Genomic DNA, 20,352 nt, shown 5'->3' on the forward strand with positions numbered 1-20,352 from the left:
TATGCACCCGACCGGCTGTGGTTGTCTTTAGGGTCCATGGGTTTACTGTAGGTGTGTGGACTTTTGGTTCTCAGCAGTGTAGTAATACACACACACAGATGGAGAGAGAGAGATAATCACAAACACAAGTGTGTCATCACAGTGAAGAGGATTACAGTAGAATCAAGGCATTGGTCCCAGTTTAGCTCTTTACTATTGCTGACTTAGTTGCATCATGAATCATTGTTGCATGATACAGTCAGTATTTAAATTACTTTGTGAGTCTGTGATTATGTTTGTCTGTGTTTGCTTGTGTGCCTGTGAGTATGTGTGTGTTTGAGCCTGTATGTTTTCATGTTTTAGTTTATTTATTCGTTAAGTAATTCTATGTACAAACCGTCTCGAGTCCCTCTAGTGAAGCTTCCTACTGTACAGTTGTAGCATTAGGGGTCTTTCGGGATCTTTTGGGGTCTTTAGGGATCTTTGTGGCTATCCGGGGCTCTTGTGAGTCTCTCTGGGGGATGGCACGATCGAGTAGACTTTTCAGACACCATATTTGTTTACTTGCTGTTGCTTATGCTATTTAGGTCCAGTAATCGCTGGCTCACCACCCATCTTTCGCCTGTGAAATCGAATTGTCTGTACAAAGCTCCATTGCCCTCGATTGACGGACTGTTGCCGCCAAGGGGGTACGCCGTCACTGGAGCCGGGCGCGAGGTTTGGAGCAACACCTGCGACACTGTCCCCCCCTCTACCCACCACACTCTACTCCTAAATATGCCCTACAACCTCCCTATCGTTCCAGATTTGGTTACCATCCCTGCTTCCAACCAAAGGACAGGCCTGACTGACTCTGCGGGGAGAAATCCCACCCAGGCTGGTTGTCAGATATTGTGCAGGGCGCTGTCCAAGAAATGTCCCCCCCGGGAACGGATCACTGTCAAACCCTTTCCCCCCCAGTACAGCAGCTCTAGCCATGCATCGGGAGTTTCAACAAGCAGGCTGAGTGACACAGAGTTCAAGACCAGAGCAACATGGCCCATTTGCTGTGTTGGCCCATGTCTTCGTCCAGCCACTAAGGGGAAGTCAAACAAATGCCCCCCAGCCTCAACACGTTGTCCTCTGTGTAAACAGCAACTTCCAGAAAATCCGTAGCTGCATCATCAACGGCAGACTCCGAAATTTCCTCCGTGAAACCAAATAGCCTGAGAAGATGCCATACTTATCTCTTCTCAAAGTACCCTATGAAAGATTATGCAAATACCCTGCAGAGCCTAATTGAAAAAAACGAACAAAACTAAACTCATGATGATTGTTGATTTAAAAAAAGCTGTTGACTCAGTTTGGTCCAACTGTAAAAAAATGAATGGAAAGCAGTGTTGGAGTGTAAACATCTCGAGATTCTGAAGTAAATATTCACAAACAGATGATGCAGAGGGGTGAGACAGGGAGGGAGCCCGAGGCTGTTTTCAATGCATTTAGAGAGCTTTAACTGTTGCATGCAATTCTGTGAAACACTGATGTACATGCAGCACATCGACAGATTTCATTAAACCCAACCGCTGATCATTTGAAAACATGTTTCTATTGACTTTGTCTTGATTCAGCTTGTTTCTACAAAGTTTAATGACAGCAAATCTGTCACTTATTAAGCAAATTATGTCAATTAACCACCGCAATATCTATAGGTAGTGAATGGTGTCTCTACAAATAGAATGTAGTTCTTAGAAATTTCTTCAGTTGGATGGAAGCCTGACCATGAATTTGCTGTGGATAATTATTTTTATATCTTCTATTTTTGTATGTTTGACAGAGAACCACACCCCTAAAAATGTCTCAGAGCTGGTTTCACAGACACAGATTAAGCCTAGTCTAGGACAAAAAAATCTTGTTCAATAGAAAACTCCATTGAGCTTGTTTTTTTTTAGTCCTAGACTAGGCTTAATCTCTGTCTGCGAAACCAACCCTTCGTCTTAAAAATAGAGCTAATCCTCAGTTCTCCAAAGAACCTACAAATCTCATTATGATGAGAAATCAGGCCTTGGCATAGGCTGGAGACAGAGCAACTGAGTCTGATGGCATTTTTTCAAGGAGTTAAGATGAAAATGACATGGTTTCTTAAGGCTAACTCTGTCGATGATCCCTAATCATTTTGGAAAACTCAGTTGTATTACACCCATGCACACACACACACACACACACACACACATGTAGTATATTGGGATGGGAAGTTAGACTTTTTACTGACTGACTGAGAATTTACATTTTGATTCACCTTGTTCTTTTGAGTCAGTAACACCCAGAGCATGCAGAACTACAAATGTAGAACTTGAAGGAGTCATGTTTCACCATTATATATATATATATATATATATATATATATATATATTTTGTTCAGCATAGTGGGTTTACTGGAGCTGTCATTTGTGTATAATGGGTTTTAACCAATAATTCATAAAAGATTTGAAATTATAGGTTTTTGCGGCTGCAACCAGACTAGATTGTAAATTGCTGTCGGAGGAATACACTGAGGCTTTATTGCCACGAGGGAAATAAGCACCATTTGCAAACTGCAGCAGCCCCACAAATTATTTCTTATTTTTATCCTATTATCCTATATAAACATTTAATCAGTTTATTAGTTTCATTGATTGTGATAAACATTTTAGTTCACTGATGCATTCTGCAGCACGATCTATTTCCTCCATGGCAGACAGGAAACAGTTGTTAATCTCTGAGTTTGTCTCTGGAGCTACTGAGCCTTCTGACGACATATTAATCCCCCTTCTGTGGGACTCAATTAGGCCAGCTGGTCTAACAAACAACTAAAATGGAGTCCTAAAAATTAGTTCTTAAAAAGTTTGTTGACTGTCCATTACTAGTAGTATATGTGCTTGTCAAGGTACATTAATTCATGCGTCAGGGCTTTGGTGGAGTTAAGCCTGAACCCGTGTTAGCTATGTACTGGAGGAAGATGCAATGTATTTACATGGTGTGTGTGGGTGGATAGGGAACAGATGGTCCTCTCACCTGGGACCAACAGATCTATAGACTGTAACTCTATAGGAAGCAGGACTATCCCTTCAGTTCTACCCGTATATCTATAGACTGTAACTCTATAAGAAGCAGGACTATCCCTTCAGTTCTACCTGTATATCTATAGACTGTAACTCTATAGGAAGCAGGACTATCCCTTCAGTTCTACCTGTATATCTATAGACTGTAACTCTATAGGAAGCAGGACTATCCCTTCAGTTCTACCCGTATATCTATAGCCTGTAACTCTATAGGAAGCAGAACTATCCCTTTAGTTCTACCCGTATATAAAGGCTTCTTTCTGGCAACTCGACCATGCAGCTCATTTTTGTTCGTTGTATCGTTGTATTGTACTCCTTGAAACAACCACACCGTCTTTTTCCAAAGCAGCATATATTTCTCCTGTGGGTTTCTCTTTATGTCCAGAACAATTCTTCTGGCAGTTTTGGCTGAAAACTTTCTTGGTCTACCTCACCCCGAATTTTCCACTTCTTAATAAGTGATTGAACAGTACTGACTGGCATTTGCAAGGCTTTTCCATCTTTATTAAATTTCCATCACCTTGTTACGCAGATCTTTTGACAGTTATTTTCTGCTCCCCGTGGCTCAGTATCTAGCCTGCTCAGTGCATCCATGTGAGAGCTAACAAACCTATTGACTGTACACAGACACTAATTGCAATTTAAAAAGCCACAGGTGTGTGAAATTCACCTTTAATTGGGATGAGTACCAGGGAGAGAGGGGCAGAATGGAAAGAATGGGGATGAGTACAAGGGAGAGAGGGGCATAATGGAGAGAATGGGGATGAGTACCAGGGAGAGAGGGGCAGAATGGAGATAATGGGGATGAGTACAAGGGAGAAAGGGGCAGAATGGAGATAATGGGGATGGCAATGTGATTTGTTTTCTCTTGAAAAGCTAGTCATTTTGTTTTTGTTAGTGTTAGAAATCGTCGGTTTCGTATTGTGGTGAAATAATGTAGAACCCGTATCAAATCGAGGGAGAAGTTCGCTCACGTTTATTGGAAAAATGCACAACAGATGTCATTTGGTGAACGTTCCATTATCTTCTCACTGTAATGTTGGTTGCCAGCTAGCCTATACATTAAGGGTGTTTCTAACTAGCAAAGATCAGGTTTCCAAGACAATAACCCCCATGCCATATGGCCATCGTAAAAATCCCTATGGTCATTAGAGCACAACCTACAGAGAGATAATCTAAACAGAGATGTTTCTGTCGTCCTCATTATTTAGACACATCCACTTCCCATGAAACGTACATTCACATTATAATTGTTAATGCTCAGATTCCACATTAGCATGCAGTATAACTGTCCTGGGTTCACACTTAAGAATAAGAAGACATGGTGCATCACACACACACACACACACACACACACACACACACACTAATGCACACACTGACAGGCTCCTGCATTAATAATGCTGACCTGGTAGCAACCTGTGAATAATAGAACATGTCCTGTCTTTGATCGCGAGCAGACAGATGTGACATCCTGGTGTAAAAAAAAAAGGCAGAACCCCGCCCCCATCCCCCCACCCCCCCACCCTCCCCCGTTGTCCTTGACACCGTTTTTCAATGCGGTCTTATTTAATCATCCCACATCAAGGCCAGGTAACCTTCATCTCCTCAGAGCTGGGTAGAGCAGAACACATTGTCTCGCCACTGGCCTGCTTCATTTGAGCCTACTGACAGTCGGCGATGTGAGAAACAGAGGGGCTAATGTCTCGTTTTTCAGGTGTATGTATGTGGATCACACAATGCTGCTTCGATGTGAGACTCTTCAGGGAGACGGGTGAGGAAAAATATGAACACAAGCGTGCACGTCCACATAGACACAGAAAGATGGATATACACACACCTTTACTTAGCTATTTTGTGGATGCCAAAGTGGACTGCCCTTTAAGAAAATCCTACTTTCACTAATCCTAGGCTGCCTAAACTTAACCTAGAGCAAATTCCGAACACTTGATTTTAACCAACAGGAACCAGAAAAAGGTATATTTAAAATTTGGGACAGAAAAAACGTCTCAATTAGACAAATCTTTCAGATTATATCTGTTTGGGAATATTTTTGTTAAATAATTAAATTAGACATTCACATTTATTTTAGCAGACATCTTCATCAAAAGACTTTCAATTTTAACTGCATTCGCTTTCGGATGTTTTCACACACACACACACACACATTATGTTGTTCAGATGCACAGTATATTTCTGTCATGTGGAAGAGCCCAGCTCTCTAACAGTCATTCAACTGACATGGTCTCTATCAGAACACCAGTGCGTTTCTTTTGTCACTGGTCTCAGCGAGTCTCCGTTCTGAAACATGTATCTCATTTTCAGGGGAAACTGTATTTACCTCAGCTGAATTTGGAGTGTGTCAGCTTGCAGCCTTGCATTTCCTTAAGCAGCTGACTGTCCCACACTGCTACCACATCTCATTCCACAGTCTCTCCTTGCTTCAGTGTCATCATAATTGGGCCACTCAAAATGGCGCCCTCTTCCCTTAGCAGACCTGGGACCACTGACTGTTGTGGGCCCAGACGGTAGCCATCGCCACATTTTCATTTGAATATTAACTGTAACGATGATGGCTTGTACACCTGCCTTTTCATTAGCATGAGCAATGTAGGGCACTGTGCATGTTTTATGATCTATACATCTTAAACGGGATAGACACAGGGAACGCACACAGATGGTGTGTTCAGGGCCATGGTGGGCATTTTATTAACAAAGAGAGAAGGGGCGAAGGGAGTTGAGGGAGAAATCAAAACTAAACGTCAAACGCTGTTTTTTGGCGAGGCAGCGTCAACTCACTGGCAGCCTCCACGTGGAGGAACGGGTGCTGGTGGGCGTAGGTTTGGCGGCTGTTCCGCCACAACCTCGTTCCATCTCCTGGCTATCTCCCTCCAACTCTGGCTTCAAGCCTTCTTCGATCCTTCTTCCTTCTCTATGCTTTTTGCCTCAGCCTCCAGCTAGTCTCTGGGAGCCCTTAAATACTTCCTTTGACAAGGTCCCAAGAGGATGTAGGTTTGTAGGGGCTGAGTGGGCACAGTTAGAAGCCCCCGGAAGATTCTGGAAGATACCAGCTCTTTCTGTTGGGGGCATTAGTGCGACACAGCTTTGTGAGTTGTGGATGCACTTCCACTAGGATAAAAAATCTGAACTTCCATGCGACAGAAGATCAACACATGATTTAGACCCAAGCTTTGTCAATGTTGAAATTGACAATAGTGGACTGGGCCGCCCAAGAAAATTGTTTGTTTATGCCCGGCAGGCAGTGTGTGATTAGATACAGTAAGTGATTTTGGTTAGATGTATTGATTGGCAGCTGTGGCTGTGGTAAATGGATTGCTGTGAAGTGCCTCTGTGACGTCAAACCACTTTTCTAGACCATGATGTCTCACCATGCCTTCGTGCCTTTCCATACCTTTCCATGTCTCACCATGTCTCTCAATACCTGTCAGTGTCCCACCATGTCTCTCCATGCCTGTCAGTGTCTGTCAGTGTCCCACCATGTCTCTCCATGCCTGTCAGTGTCTCACCATGTCTCTCCATGCCTGTCAGTGTCTCACCATGTCTCTCCATGCCTGTTGGTGTCCCACCATGTCTCTCCATGCCTGTCAGTGTCCCACCATGTCTCTCCATGCCTGTCAGTGTCTCACCAAGTCTCGCCATGCCTGTCAGTGTCTCACCATGTCTCTCCATGCCTGTCAGTGTCTCACCATGTCTCTCCATGCCTGTCAGTGTCTCACCATGTCTCTCCATGCCTGTCAGTGTCTCACCATGTCTCTCCATGCCTGTCAGTGTCCCACCATGTCTCTCCATGCCTGTCAGTGTCTCACCATGTCTCTCCATGCCTGTCAGTGTCTCACCATGTCTCTCCATGCCTGTCAGTGTCTCACCATGTCTCTCCATGCCTGTCAGTCCATCACCTCCTCAGGCATCAGTGTCTTAGCATAGCAGTTTTGTGAACTCAACCCCAGTTTTTCTATACTTAACTCTTGGAATGTCAGGGCTTGGTAATGATATAAGAGGAGTCATTGCAATTGAGATGTTTTAAATTGGGGGTTAAAAGTAAAAGATTGGAAACATCCCAAAATACATGTCATTGTTTGTAGTAGAATCTTACAGAACTCTTGTTTCAATGGAGTATTTGCACCATTAAGTTAAATACTGTTCTGCAAGTGGATCCCACAGCACATTGCCAGCGGAGTACTGTAAAGTGCGGTTGAACACATTTTAGTGAAATTTGCAAAACTATTTATTTACATGAAACTTTTTAAGGTGTATAAAATGGCCAGCATGCACTCGCGTATTCAGGTGTTCAGTTAATTCATAAATAACTACAGCTTGTGCTGTACTTTATAATACATGTTGTGTAGCAATGAAGACCTTACAATTCATTCCCTGTGATCTGGCTCTTCTCTGGGAAAAATCCAGGTTTATTGGGTACTGCATCATGGTCCAACTGCACCACCGAAAGTTTAACCCAGGTTTCTAGTGAGTTCTGGGTAACACTGGTAAATCTTTCAGTTTGCGGTTGAGTGGAATAACATTGAAAGAGGATCAGATGTCACATTGTTCCTGCCATTCTAACCCAAGTTGCATGAACCCTTTGCTGTTTATTTAACTAGCTAGTTTTGCTTTTAACATAATTAGCTACAGCTAGCAAGCTAAGGAGGAATCTGCTGATTTATGTGATTCAGATATATTTCTAGGAGTGGGATATGGTGTACAATCAAGTAGTTCAGTGTTATCTGTATCCCTTCGTTTACTGGGAGCAGTTACATGAGCGATCATGGCATGACTTTGCATCTCTGAGTGATCATAGTTCGGCGCTATTCCCTAATGGTTAAACCAGAGTACTCTGTCCTAAATTTGGCTGATACAACAGAATCAGACCAGATCAAAGGCCATCATGACGTAGGTGGTCCCCATGTATAGCAGATTATTGTTTGAGAGCCGTCACTGTGTAAACCATCTAGTAGGTCATTCCAGTTGCTATGGGCATCCGGGAGGCATCCCATAAATGTTGACGGTGCTAGTGATGTCCGTGATCCTGAATTCATCATATCATCTGGCGCCTCATCTGGTGCAAACAGATTCAAAAAGTGGACTACAAGTGTAATCTGCCTCCAGACAAACAATGTTACATAAGGGGAAATTGTAATGATAACATGGAAGATGGCACGTGATGCCTTGTTCAGTGTTTCCCTCATGTTCACCAAATACACAGCTTACCCAGTCACAGCTAACACAAGATGTCGGACCTGTTTTTTCTATTGACTCGTCTTTGTATGCTGAAGAATATTAATATAATCCGGTAGGGTGACAACGGCTATTTACAATTAGACCAATGATTTAAAAGTTGGTGAGGCAGACAGCAATATTTGTAATACTGTAATACCTGTTGCTGCAAAACTATTACTATGCTAGAAGATAGAAAAAAAAACACTAGATGCTTTTTAGAGTGGAGATTAAGTTCATGAGTTGCCCCAGATGGTAAGCAAATAGCCTGTTTTGCGTCACATCCCCAGCACACAATATACAGCTTAGCTTTTCAACAAATACCAATACTTATTTTAAACCAACCTGTTGAAGCAAGTATCCACATTAAATTATAAAACCAGTTTCGGTGGAAAGCATTGCGAGGTAATTTGCAACTCTGATTTAACCCAAAATTGCATCAATGTTACACATCTCTTAGCAAAACCAAAGGGCTTCAAATGACTCTACCAGAACGTCCAACAGAACATCGGTCTCAACAGCACAACTTTTTATTTCACCTGCACCATCCTCTGGCAGACACTCCTCAAAGGAAACAAAGGTTTATAGAGAGAGCTAATCACATTATTCAGTTGATCACAGAGTTAACACGACAAGCATCTGGACCAAGGAACCCACAGAATTGAAAATCGAATCTGTCAAATCAATGACATAGTGGCCAATTCATTGATGATTACAAATCAAACCAAATTGTATTTCATCACAGTTTCTCAAAAAGTGAATGGGATAATCAAAGCATCTTGCAACAAATGACTGGGCAGTTACCATGCCAAGCGGTCAGGTAGCCTGTCAAAATGCTCTCAATTGTTCCGTCGAACTATTTGAGGAACTGGGGGTCTCGTGAGTCTCCCATAATGAATATGTGGACCGATAGTTTTGTGACACCCCTCTCCATTTTAGCGATGTCTCTGTGGGTGGGGGCATTCTACCTACCTTTCCGGTAGTTCACAATTGTTATCTTTATCTTAGCTGAGGGAAAGATTGTTTTCCTGGCAGCACACAGTCGAGCCCTGGCTGCGTTCAGCCTGGGGAAATTTATTCCCTGACGCTTGATGGTGTGGAGGTAGCGGGAATGGCACAAAGCTAAATGTTTACCAGACTGAGCTTTTGGCAGAGCACAATCCATTTCCTTTATGTAGAGTTCCTTCGAGAACTTCGGGCTATAGCAGACTTTATTCTCGGCCCTGAGGCGCAGTATTGGCTCTTGGAGGAAAAAGGCCTGGCTGCAACATTAGCAGCACAACATTAGCAGCACATACAGAACGAGACATGGTAAGCCTGTTGGATGAGACTGTTTTCCCATATACCCTGTTTCACTCTGCATTAGAAACCTGACAGTTTCATATTGATAGATTTTGGGTCATTCTTGGTTGCAAATCCATTGCATTCATTGGCTGACCCTTAGGCATCACCAGATGACTTCTAACAGGCCCGTACTGCAGTCATCTTCAGTTCCTCGCTGGGGATTCTTGTGAAACTCCTTGGTTGCAAAAAAAAGTATGTTTGCATTGCCGGCAGTGCCGGCTCTAGCTTTTTGGGCATCGTGGGCAACATTTGATTTTAGGGACCCTCTTTCCCCTAGCCATTCGGGGTCCTAGCCACCGGGGGTCCAATTTACCTCGGAAGTCGTGACTCGGAACTGGGAACAACGTCACAAGTTGATCGCATTCCAAAAGTCCAAGTGGGAAAACAAGATGGATGCCCCCGTTAGCCTTTGTTGTGCTTGCCCTTTCGGAATATATACAATGTTTTTCATTGTATTCCATTTTTTGACCACTTTTTAATCGGCCATTCCGTAACCGGTAACCTAACCTGTAACCTGGGCAGGTAAGTGCTCTTCAGAATATTGTAACGTAACTGTAAACGTCATTTGCCTATATAATTATATAACACTTGTCTACTAAATGGCATAGGTTGCTGCCATCTTGGATACGAACTTGGGGCTAGTGGTGTTGCTCTGACATTCCGAGTTGGAATTCCGACTTGAGGGGGCGTTCCAGTTGAAACTTTCTACTCAGAACTCCGAAATTATGACCTCCGAGTACAAATAGATCACGCCAACAGTCTACACAAAACAAAGAAACAGAAATGGAAGAAACTGAAACCTATTTAAAACATATACAAGAAAAAGTGAAAGAATGAGAGAGAATCAAGTCAGTCAACCAGTTAAAGCCCTCATATTGGAATACAATTTCCAGGAATGAGTCATTGACTGTGTGCTGCAATGTGCAGTTACATGCTGTAATGTGCTGTAATGTAATGTGATGTAATTAGATGTGATTTGATGTGATGTAATTTGATGTGATCTATTTTGATGTGATGTACTGTCATGTGGTGTGCTGTAATGTGATGTAATGTGATGTGCTGTTGGCCACCAAGGGTCTGGGAGAGCAGAGACAAAGTGGGGCGCCATTCCACATGATCAGTAAATACTATTTGGGCATGAACACTAATCCTAGCAGTACAACATTCTGTGCTCAGGAAGTTGAAGATCTCAAAAGACTGTGTGTCAAAAAGTCAAAACCAGACAGAATGTGCACAGTCAGGCCTAGAGTTTACAAAAATAGATATCATAGAAATGTAATTCTGCTGTGAGTGGTTTAAAAAATTTTAAAAAGCTGTTTTTAAAAACAGAAATTGTTGGTGTATGGGGCGAATGGAACACTGTTCATAATGTTAGATCCTTGCAAGGGTAATCCATTTCACATTCTTCCCCCATCCTGCCTCTGTTCCACTGCACAGGACTGGAGGACATTTGCTTTTCAGCAGTGCAAAGCCTAATTGATGAGGCTTGTGTAGATAGGGTTTGTAATTGGCATAAAATAGCTTGGAACAAACGTTGGAAGGAGATAACAGAGAAAGGGAAACATTTTGATGGATCGAGGGATGAATCCAAAGGAAAAATAGGGTACAAAAATTAACAGAAAGAACATGAAGGAAAGAGAGAGCAGTAAATAACATGGATGAATAGAGATGAAAGAGAAAGACAGAATATGTATGCACGTAAATCCTAGTTCATCCAGCATTCCTAATCCCTCCCTCAACAGCTCAGCCCTGGCCTTTCAACTACCATCCGTTAGACTGACAGCAGCCTCTCCTGTAGTGGGACCTGGGGAGGGCAAAGTTACATACCAAATGGAACGTGGTGGCAGAGATTGTGTTTCTAAAGAGAGAGCTGGCTTCTTCATCTTAAATCGAACAATCTGATTTATTAATAATCTAATCTCGTCATCCCCTCCTTCTCAACAGCACCACAGACGTGCCTCTGACCCTCTCTCCGTTTGAGAGGGAGGTAAGAAAAGAGGATGCCGGGAAAGATGATTTGAGACAGCCGAGATCTCTGAGTTGAGAGACCCTGAGGGGCTCCACTCAGGGCTACAATGCTTCCGTTCGTCTCACATCACTGTCAGAGGTTGCATCTCTGTTCCAAAAGGTGGTGTGCATTTTATTCTGTCTAAAGCCAGGACACTGTGTGTATGCTCACATACCTGTGCAGGGGTGTTTGGATGTACGCATGCTAGGGTGTGTGTGCCCGTGTCTACTCCATTAATGATGGGACGGTGGTGTGTCAACAGCAGCCTGGTGGGGGGTGGTATATTTTGGGAAGAGCCCCTGCCTACCTTCGTACAATGCGCTATGCTAAAGGTCAATGTTAAATGACAGAAGAACAGAGAGTTTTAGTTACATAACAGAAAACGGCCATGACTTGTAGGCTTGCTGCAGTGCTTACTGTATCGGAGTCTGTTGATGACGGTGGACAATTTGATCTCTTTACAATAGTTACTCAGTGCCGAAGGATGGCCTGAAAGGGTGATGTTTATCTGATGGACTGAGCACCAGCTCAGGTCAACCTGAGAAGGTTTGTTTATTTGTTTATTGTGTACACTTCTTTATAAGTCTGACTCACTTGTGCTTACACTGTCTCTCGTTCCTTGATTTCTCTCTCACTCTAACGTAGCTGAGACACCCAGTAAAACCTGGCATTAACACTCCACTCACGTGACTTCCATACATATTGGGCTACGCAATGTTTTCACAAGGTAGTGATTGGTGGATAGATGTGACAGAGGGAGTGTAACTATGGTATAGATGTATCACAGGAAGGGTAATAATGTATAGATGTAACAGAGGGAGTGTAACTATGGTATAGATGTATCACAGGAAGGGTAATAATGTATAGATGTAACAGAGGGAGTGTAACTATGGTATAGATGTATAACAGGAAGGGTAATAATGTATAGATGTAACAGAGGGAGTGTAACTATGGTATAGATGTATAACAGGAAGCGTAATAATGTATAGATGTAACAGAGGGAGTGTAACTATGGTATAGATGTATCACAGGAAGGGTAATAATGTATAGATGTAACAGAGGAAGGGTAATAATGTATAGATGTATCACAGGAAGGGTAATAATGTATAGATGTATCACAGGAAGGGTAATCAACTGTTGAGAAGGAAACAGAATGATGTCTGAAAATACGACTGAAAACTATCAAGGACAAAAGGACAATATCCATCACAATAAAATGAAAATGAGAAAAAAAAGTGAGGGGGAAAGAAACTCATCCCAGAACATATGAAGGCAGAGAAAGAAAAAATGAATTTGAAATTGAAATGACTAGGATAGGAAGAAGCTGAAAGCAAGAGATCGAATGATAAAGGAGAGAAGGAGTGTGCACCATAATAAAGTAATTGCCAGAGGTGAGAAAGAAATGAAAAAGTGTTGAGGAGTGATAAGACAGGGTGGGTAAGAGAGCAGAGCCAAAAACAAGAAGAAGAGAAGGTCATTTGGCAGGGGGAACAAGAAAAAGACCAATGGGCAAAAACTTGTCGGATTAACGTTGTCTCCATTTACTTTCAACAAATAAATGTAATCTGATTATGTTAAGAAATTAAAAAACATTTAGTGTTGAAATCACGTTGGATGTCTCAATCACCTGTCACATCTAATCCTTGACCCTGGGTTATTCTACACAGCGCATAACTCATGTTTTTCTCATCAATTAATTGCAACGAATAATAATATTGTGAGGAGTGGCTCCAAATGGCGGTGTGTACTTGCAAAGGCTTTTCTGGTGAATTATGATGATAAACAAAAATGCCCTGCTTTACGGCTACTTCATTTATAAATAACGCATATGAGCTAACGAGCAAATGGCCTCCCGGAGGACAAAGTCAATCCCCATAAAGTGTCTTGCTGGTCAATGAAGCTGAATAACACGTAAGCTAGCTGGCTAAAGTAAAATGACTGGCGTGTCCACTGAAAAGCTAACAACACTTCAATCTCTCTAAGTAATTTGAATGACATGATGACAAGGCAATATCGTTTTATACATTTTAGCAATGTCAACATATTTCCAAGCCGTGGGGTAATTCAGGCAAGACAATTAGCCACTGTTTAAAGCAATTTGCTTTGTACATGCAATCAACTTATGGAGGTGCAATCCATAATTATGAGATAAGCTTTCTCAGAAATGTTTGCTGTGTATTGTTTATTGCTTTTACAACATGTATTGTGCACACTCCTGACTGAACTGCATCAACAACATCATCTGAAATGGCCAAGTTTCTTTTAAAGTAAATCCACGCAGGAGGAATATATACAGTATATGAGACACATATGGGATAGGAGGATGTTGTGGGAGTTTGGTTGTTTAAATTTGCCGATTTGCCAATGGCTATTGATTCGCCAATTAAGAAAAGCAAAGTGAGGCTTTCAAAACTGAACTGAACAGTACTGTGAGATGCTTTTCCTTCCATAGCCATTCCTTAATTATTAATAACTTACGGACGACTCACAAGAAACAGAGAAAGAGATATGAGACAGATGGACACAGAGATGGAGAGATGGAATCAGAGATGGAGAGATGGATACAGAGATGGAGAGATGGGGACAGAGATGGAGAGATGGATACAGAGATGGAGAGATGGGTACAGAGATGGAGAGATGGGGACAGAGATGGAGAGATGGGGACAGAGATGGAGAGATGGATACAGAGATGGAGAGATGGGGACAGAGATGGAGAGATGGATACAGAGATGGAGAGATGGGTACAGAGATGGAGAGATGGGGACAGAGATGGAGAGATGGGGACAGAGATGGAGAGATGGGTACAGAGATGGAGAGATGGATACAGAGATGGAGAGATGGATACAGAGATGGAGAGATGGGGACAGAGATGGAGAGATGGGGACAGAGATGGAGAGATGGGTACAAAGATGGAGAGATGGGTACAGAGATTGAGAGATGGATACAGAGATGGAGAGATGGGAACAGAGATTGAGAGATGGGGACAGAGATGGAGAGATGGGGACAGAGATGGAGAGATGGGGACAGAGATGGAGAGATGGATACAGAGATGGGGAGATGGGTACAGAGATGGGGAGATGGGTACAGAGATGGAGAGATGGGGACAGAGATGGAGAGATGGGGACAGAGATGGAGAGATGGGTAAAGAGATGGGGAGATGGGTACAGAGATGGAGAGATGGATACAGAGATGGAGAGATGGGGACTGAGATGGAGAGATGGGTACAGAGATGGGGAGATGGATACAGAGATGGAGAGATGGGGACAGAGATGGAGAGATGGGTACAGAGATGGAGAGATGGGGACAGAGATGGAGAGATGGGTACAGAGATTGAGAAATGGGGACAGAGTGGGACTGGGGGAAAGAGGGAATGGAGAGAGGAGACATAGATTAAATGTAATTGGTTGATTTAGAGATTCCTTTGTTAATCCCACCACTCCCATGCTTTTTTCTCTCCCTCTACCATAGTAATAACAACAACACAAAGACAGAAGTAGGAAGACAAACACACATACGCAAAGACATCAAAATGTCAAGTGCATCTGGGAATTTTTATTTCTACTGAGCTAAAAAGGGCCATTGTCGGCTTGTATTTCCATCGTCTTTCCCGCAGTTTATGAACTCTTTACTTTATCAGCTCAGCCCAATAAGACATGCAGCACTGGAAATGTGAATGGATCAGAATGTTTCCACTTGTGAGTCTTGCGTGTCCCCAGTGAGGTTTTGCAGCAGTGAGTGGGTGAATGTTTTGGTCGGATTTTAGGCTCATAGTCTCTAGTGAGCAACAGTATAATACATTTTTCATTAAGAACATTTATCTGAGTTCACATCGTCTATGTCTTTTGTTCCTCGAGTCTCTGGCTTCCTTCCCGCCTTCCAGGGAACGGGAATATAATCTTTACGGTCGACCTCATTCCTCTGCTGTGGACTCGACATCCTCCACATGGCACGGTTCCCTGTCAATAAAGCATCCTAGGTATAAAAGCGATATACATCGCTAAGTTAATGACATGGTCAAAGCTGATTTAGGGTTTAGATGAAAACATTTATGAAATATGATATTGTTAAATGACAGTGTGGCATGTTTTTAAAGTGAATACAGTAATGGATAGTACACTGTCTGTGCACAATGCACAGGACTAGGTGTTATCAGGAGTGTAGATGGTGTTATGAAGTGTGTAGAAACCGTGGTGTGCCACAGTTTCATCATGCTTCCATAACATTACATTCTTCACTGAATTGTCAGTAGTCAACTGAAGCTTACGAGTTCCAAGTTTCAGCTAGGACTGAAGCTCAGGTCTTATGAGTTAGAGGCGACAGCTAGGACTGAAGTTAGGTTTCATGACTTAGAGGTAACAGGACTGAAGCCTAGCTCTTACGACTTAAAGGCGACGGTTAAGACTAAAGCTCAGATCATATTAGTTGGAGTTGACAGTTACGACTAAAGCCCTATTTTTAGGAGTAGAAGAATTAGGTCACTTCATGTATTTCATGGCAATATGTTGTTACAGGAGGGCTCTATCTAATATGCTTTTTGCTCTAGTGGTGGGTTTCATATGGGTCGGGGAAATCAGCCTGCACTTATATAAATATATCTAGAGATTGAAGTTAACTGAAATTAATGTGCAATACAGACATAAATTATTGTTCTTTTCCATCACTCAATGAAGTTTCAATCAAATATATTCCCTAAAAAACCTTCAAAAAGACCAACTCATCAGGGGTGAAAATAAGTGTCCAGCAAAGAAGGAGTCTTCTGGGAGAATCTGGATCAACAACCCAACCAAGTGGACATTGGGTGGGCGACAGATAGAAATCATCAGACCAGGTGGTCTTGAGGCATGGTCCTAAGGCTCAGGTCCTTCTAATATCAATTCATTAAGACAAACTGGCAAACTGACCATGGACCCCCACTACATGGGCTATTGCAGCTTAAATACTAGAGACTGAGACAGGAATAGTTGGGTGACACTGTGTCCATGCCCAAAGATACACAAAAATTGCTTAGCCCAGGACCACCAAAAAATATGAACAGACTACCAACTACCTTCAGACAATGCCGTTCAAGCCCAGAGGGTTTCAAAACCAGACATACATATTGTTTGAGTCAGAGACAGAAATATCTTGTTTGTTACTCTAACCATTCACGTCAAGTATGGTGAAAGGCTTGGCATGGCGTGATTCACCCTCTACAGGTACAGCATGGGGGTGCATGAGTAAGCCAGTGACTCAGCCCCGTAATGGGGTCAGTGGCAGAGGAGCCCAGTGGAGAGAGGGGTGCCCGCCAGGCAGACACCGCAGGGGTTGTTTGTCAATCCAGTGCCATTCCCCTTCACACCCCAGGACCAGATTAGATTCTATTAGGACTTGCTGATGTTAAGGTTAAGGCCGGGGGCTTGTTTATATTATGATCCATTTTCTGAGACATACCGAAGAAGACTCGACACACTGAGTTATTTTGTTACATCAACTTGCGGATGTTGATAGCTCGACACGTCCCCGTCCGAGGTACCGCGTGGTACATTTTCCATTTTCCATCTTAGCATGCAGCCTAATTTTCAATGTTTTTATGCTTGCTGGTGATATCCAAACATGTCATCCGTTCATTTTTATGTGTTTAATTTTTGTCTGTGTTACATTGGCAGATGTTTCAAAACATTCCAAACACCATATCCGTTAATATAGGTAGCTACAAGCACAGAACGGATGGACTTTCTCTTTAACTAGAGTTGTAATGTAGAACATTGAGAATAAGGTTTAATCCTGACAGGGATGCTGGTGTTAGTCTAAAAGCATGACTTAACCCCTCTTTCAGAGAAGTCAGGCGACCTAAGTGGGGATAAGATAAGGATAAGAAGGACGGATTGACTGTCCGCTGGGTTTTCTGTCTAACGTGGAAAATGCTTCAGTAAAGGTGGCCACAGACTTCTAACGTGCTGGAACTCATTGAGCAATCGACAGAGCTATTGCCGAACTAGATTCGCTAACTTAGAAACGTCCTCTCCTACAGCATCTGAATACAGATATACAGCAGAAGTTGGAATCTGAATTGCTTACATAATGCTCTCGTTTTGTGGTGATCCCTCTCTTCCGTCCTCACTAAGTTGCAACTCTTAAGTGATAGCTGTTTTAATGCTATTCGCTATTAGTTTATGACACTCATGGCGGATGTTCTTGTCTCCTTCCCTTGCACTCTCAGTTTTGCAGTAGCAAGCAACCTACTCATTGTTTCGAGGCCGACGCCCATCTCACCACACAGAAGCCATGGCAGATGAAGCAGACATGCGCAACGAGCTGGAAAACCTGCAGGCCAAGGCGGATCAGATAGCCGACGAGGTAAAGACAAAGCACCTCACACACCCCTCGACCTCTGACACGGTGGTTCACACATGAGATCCGAAATCAGGGTCTGTGTTCCACACAGCATCTGAACTTGGGCGCGCCAATCTAGGATCTGTCCATGCAATCTTATTCTTTGTGAACTTGGATATGCATCTCAGAGTATGAATGCAGATCCACGATCAGTTTTGCCTTTTAAATAAAGATGATTATAATTTCAATAGACAGAGGGAACCTGATCGCAGATCATAACTTCTTTTTTTTTACGCGTCCTTGAGATCCCCAACTGAGATAGAGGCAAGTCTGTTAATATATGTTATTTTTTGGATTATACTTCTACTGCAAAGTATTGCTAACATAAAGCTGTTGAGTTCTTTCAACGTTTTGGCCCCTCTTCTCTACAGTGTAATACAACCCTGTTGGGAGGTTTAGGGAGTGTGTACATAGGGCTATGCAGGTCATGAATTAGAAATATGTTCGAGTGATGTTCAACCAAAAATAGATGTTATTTCTGAGCTGAGTCAGCTACCAATGAAAAGAGAACACACAGTAGACACCGTCTTAAAGAGCTGTGGCCAAACACACCTTTAGAGTTAGCTACACGAACCCCTTCTCAACTGGTTTACATGGACAGAACGTATCGGATTGGGAATCATCATAGAACCTTTACTCTCTTTGAGACTGTGCCGCACTGTGTATTTAGACCTGTCGATCAAACCCTAGCTAATAATACACCTGATGGAGGGACACATATCAAATATTGCAAGTAAATCCTTTTGTTGACACTTTCAGGTACAGTAGAGACAGCTTTAGGACTATTATATAGGGTCAACAATAATCAGCCAACTCCCACTGTCATAGCACTAGAGTATTTCTCTCTGTTAGTGGAAAAACTAAACTTGTCAGGCCACTGGAAGAAATGGCCGCCCGTGTATGGCCTTCGTTGATGGTGAAAAATATTAAACAAAACTAAATGTGGCCACACGACAACAAAGATAACTCTCCTGTCGTGACATGAGGTTTTATTATGATTGCCCCCTGTTGCCCCACAGGGTGAACGCGTGGCTTCTGAGGTCGGTAACAGAATGCGTTGTCTAATATCTCACCACTGTCGCATGAAGCCTACTGTCTCTCCATTGGGTTCGTTTGATCACAGTCTGACAATGCTTTATTTCTCTTTCATCTCACTTCAATAATTCTCACTGCAAAGTCCCCAGTTCTGTTCTCCTCCAACCCACTTCATTGTTCCCATAACACTGGTCTTCTGTCACTGTCACCGAGCCCTCAGTATTAACTGACCTTTGTCAGCCCAAAATAGTATTTGTCCTGAACATGTGTGCTCGTTGTGAGGGTGAGGTTTTAGACCGTGTCAACTGTACATTTCTCTGGCCTTGGTAATGAGCGTGGCATAGCCATTATTCTGCTGGCCAGAATAATAGAGCAGTTCAAATGGACCTGTTAAACATTCATGATAAGATAATGTAATACAGCCAGGTTCTGAAGAGAGAGGGAGTCAGGGGACGGGGACGGGGGAGGGGAGGGAGGGAGAGATTGGAAAAGTAAAGGGAGGGAGAAGACGGAGACAGATGGAGGGAGAGAGTTTGGGGAAGTAGAGAAATAGAGAGTGAGAGGCTGGTAGGGGCAGAAGAGAGAGAGAAAATCAGAATATAAAGAGAGGAATGGAAGTGGGGGGGGGGGGGGTGTTAGGGAAAAGAGAAACAGACGGGTGAGGAGAACAGGTCGTTAATCCAGTGGGAATGTCAAGACCTGGCACCTCATTGTAAGCCAATGTGAGGTATACATCATCTCCTGGACACGAATATGTCAACATGTGGCTCCATAATGCATATAGTACCATCCCAGTACTTGGCTGGGGTACGCTGCATTTAGGGTACTCCTAACACAGTCATAGGCGGGAGATTATCGGAATGCCTTAATTTCTTTCACATTCAGTTCCAGCAGAGTATTTGTGGTGACAAGGCTGTAACGTGTGTCCTTTCCCTCCACAGTCGCTGGAGAGCACTCGGCGAATGCTGGCAATGGTGGAGGAGGTAAGGCCCTGGGTTGATCGCATGCACACAAACACCTAAACATTTGTGTAACTCCTTTCAGGTAAATGGACGGTAATATTCCTGTATATTTAATCATGTTTGTAATATTCCCGTATATACAGAGCCAACAACTATCCAACACCAATCTAGCCCATGGCAGAAACCGGTTAACACATTCTTTTGTATAGTGACAGCCAGGTTGGCGAAGGGCAAATGACCTCCTATGGTGCGTTAGTCAGGGATTAAAAAGACCAGTGTATTATTTTATTTCTGTTAGATAGTACATCTCCTTACGTCCTGGAGTGTAACTCCGCCCAGTCAA

The 20,352-nt window shown here is 42.9% G+C and overlaps 1 protein-coding gene across 2 annotated transcripts in view; it reads left to right on the forward strand.

Moving 5' to 3' along the window:
• The window catches only part of LOC105015953 (synaptosomal-associated protein 25-A), a 49,813-nt gene that overhangs the window by 7,386 nt on the left and 22,075 nt on the right, over positions 1 to 20,352 (forward strand). For both annotated transcript variants that reach the window (XM_010879446.3, XM_010879445.4), the window contains exons 2-3: positions 17,840 to 17,976; positions 19,989 to 20,030. In XM_010879446.3, the coding sequence (XP_010877748.1) occupies positions 17,905 to 17,976; positions 19,989 to 20,030 (114 nt within the window). In that variant the 5' untranslated portion in view covers positions 17,840 to 17,904. The remainder of the gene's footprint in view (positions 1 to 17,839; positions 17,977 to 19,988; positions 20,031 to 20,352) is intronic.

The sequence above is a fragment of the Esox lucius genome, chromosome 15 (assembly GCF_011004845.1).
Source record: "Esox lucius isolate fEsoLuc1 chromosome 15, fEsoLuc1.pri, whole genome shotgun sequence".
NCBI lineage: Eukaryota > Metazoa > Chordata > Actinopteri > Esociformes > Esocidae > Esox > Esox lucius.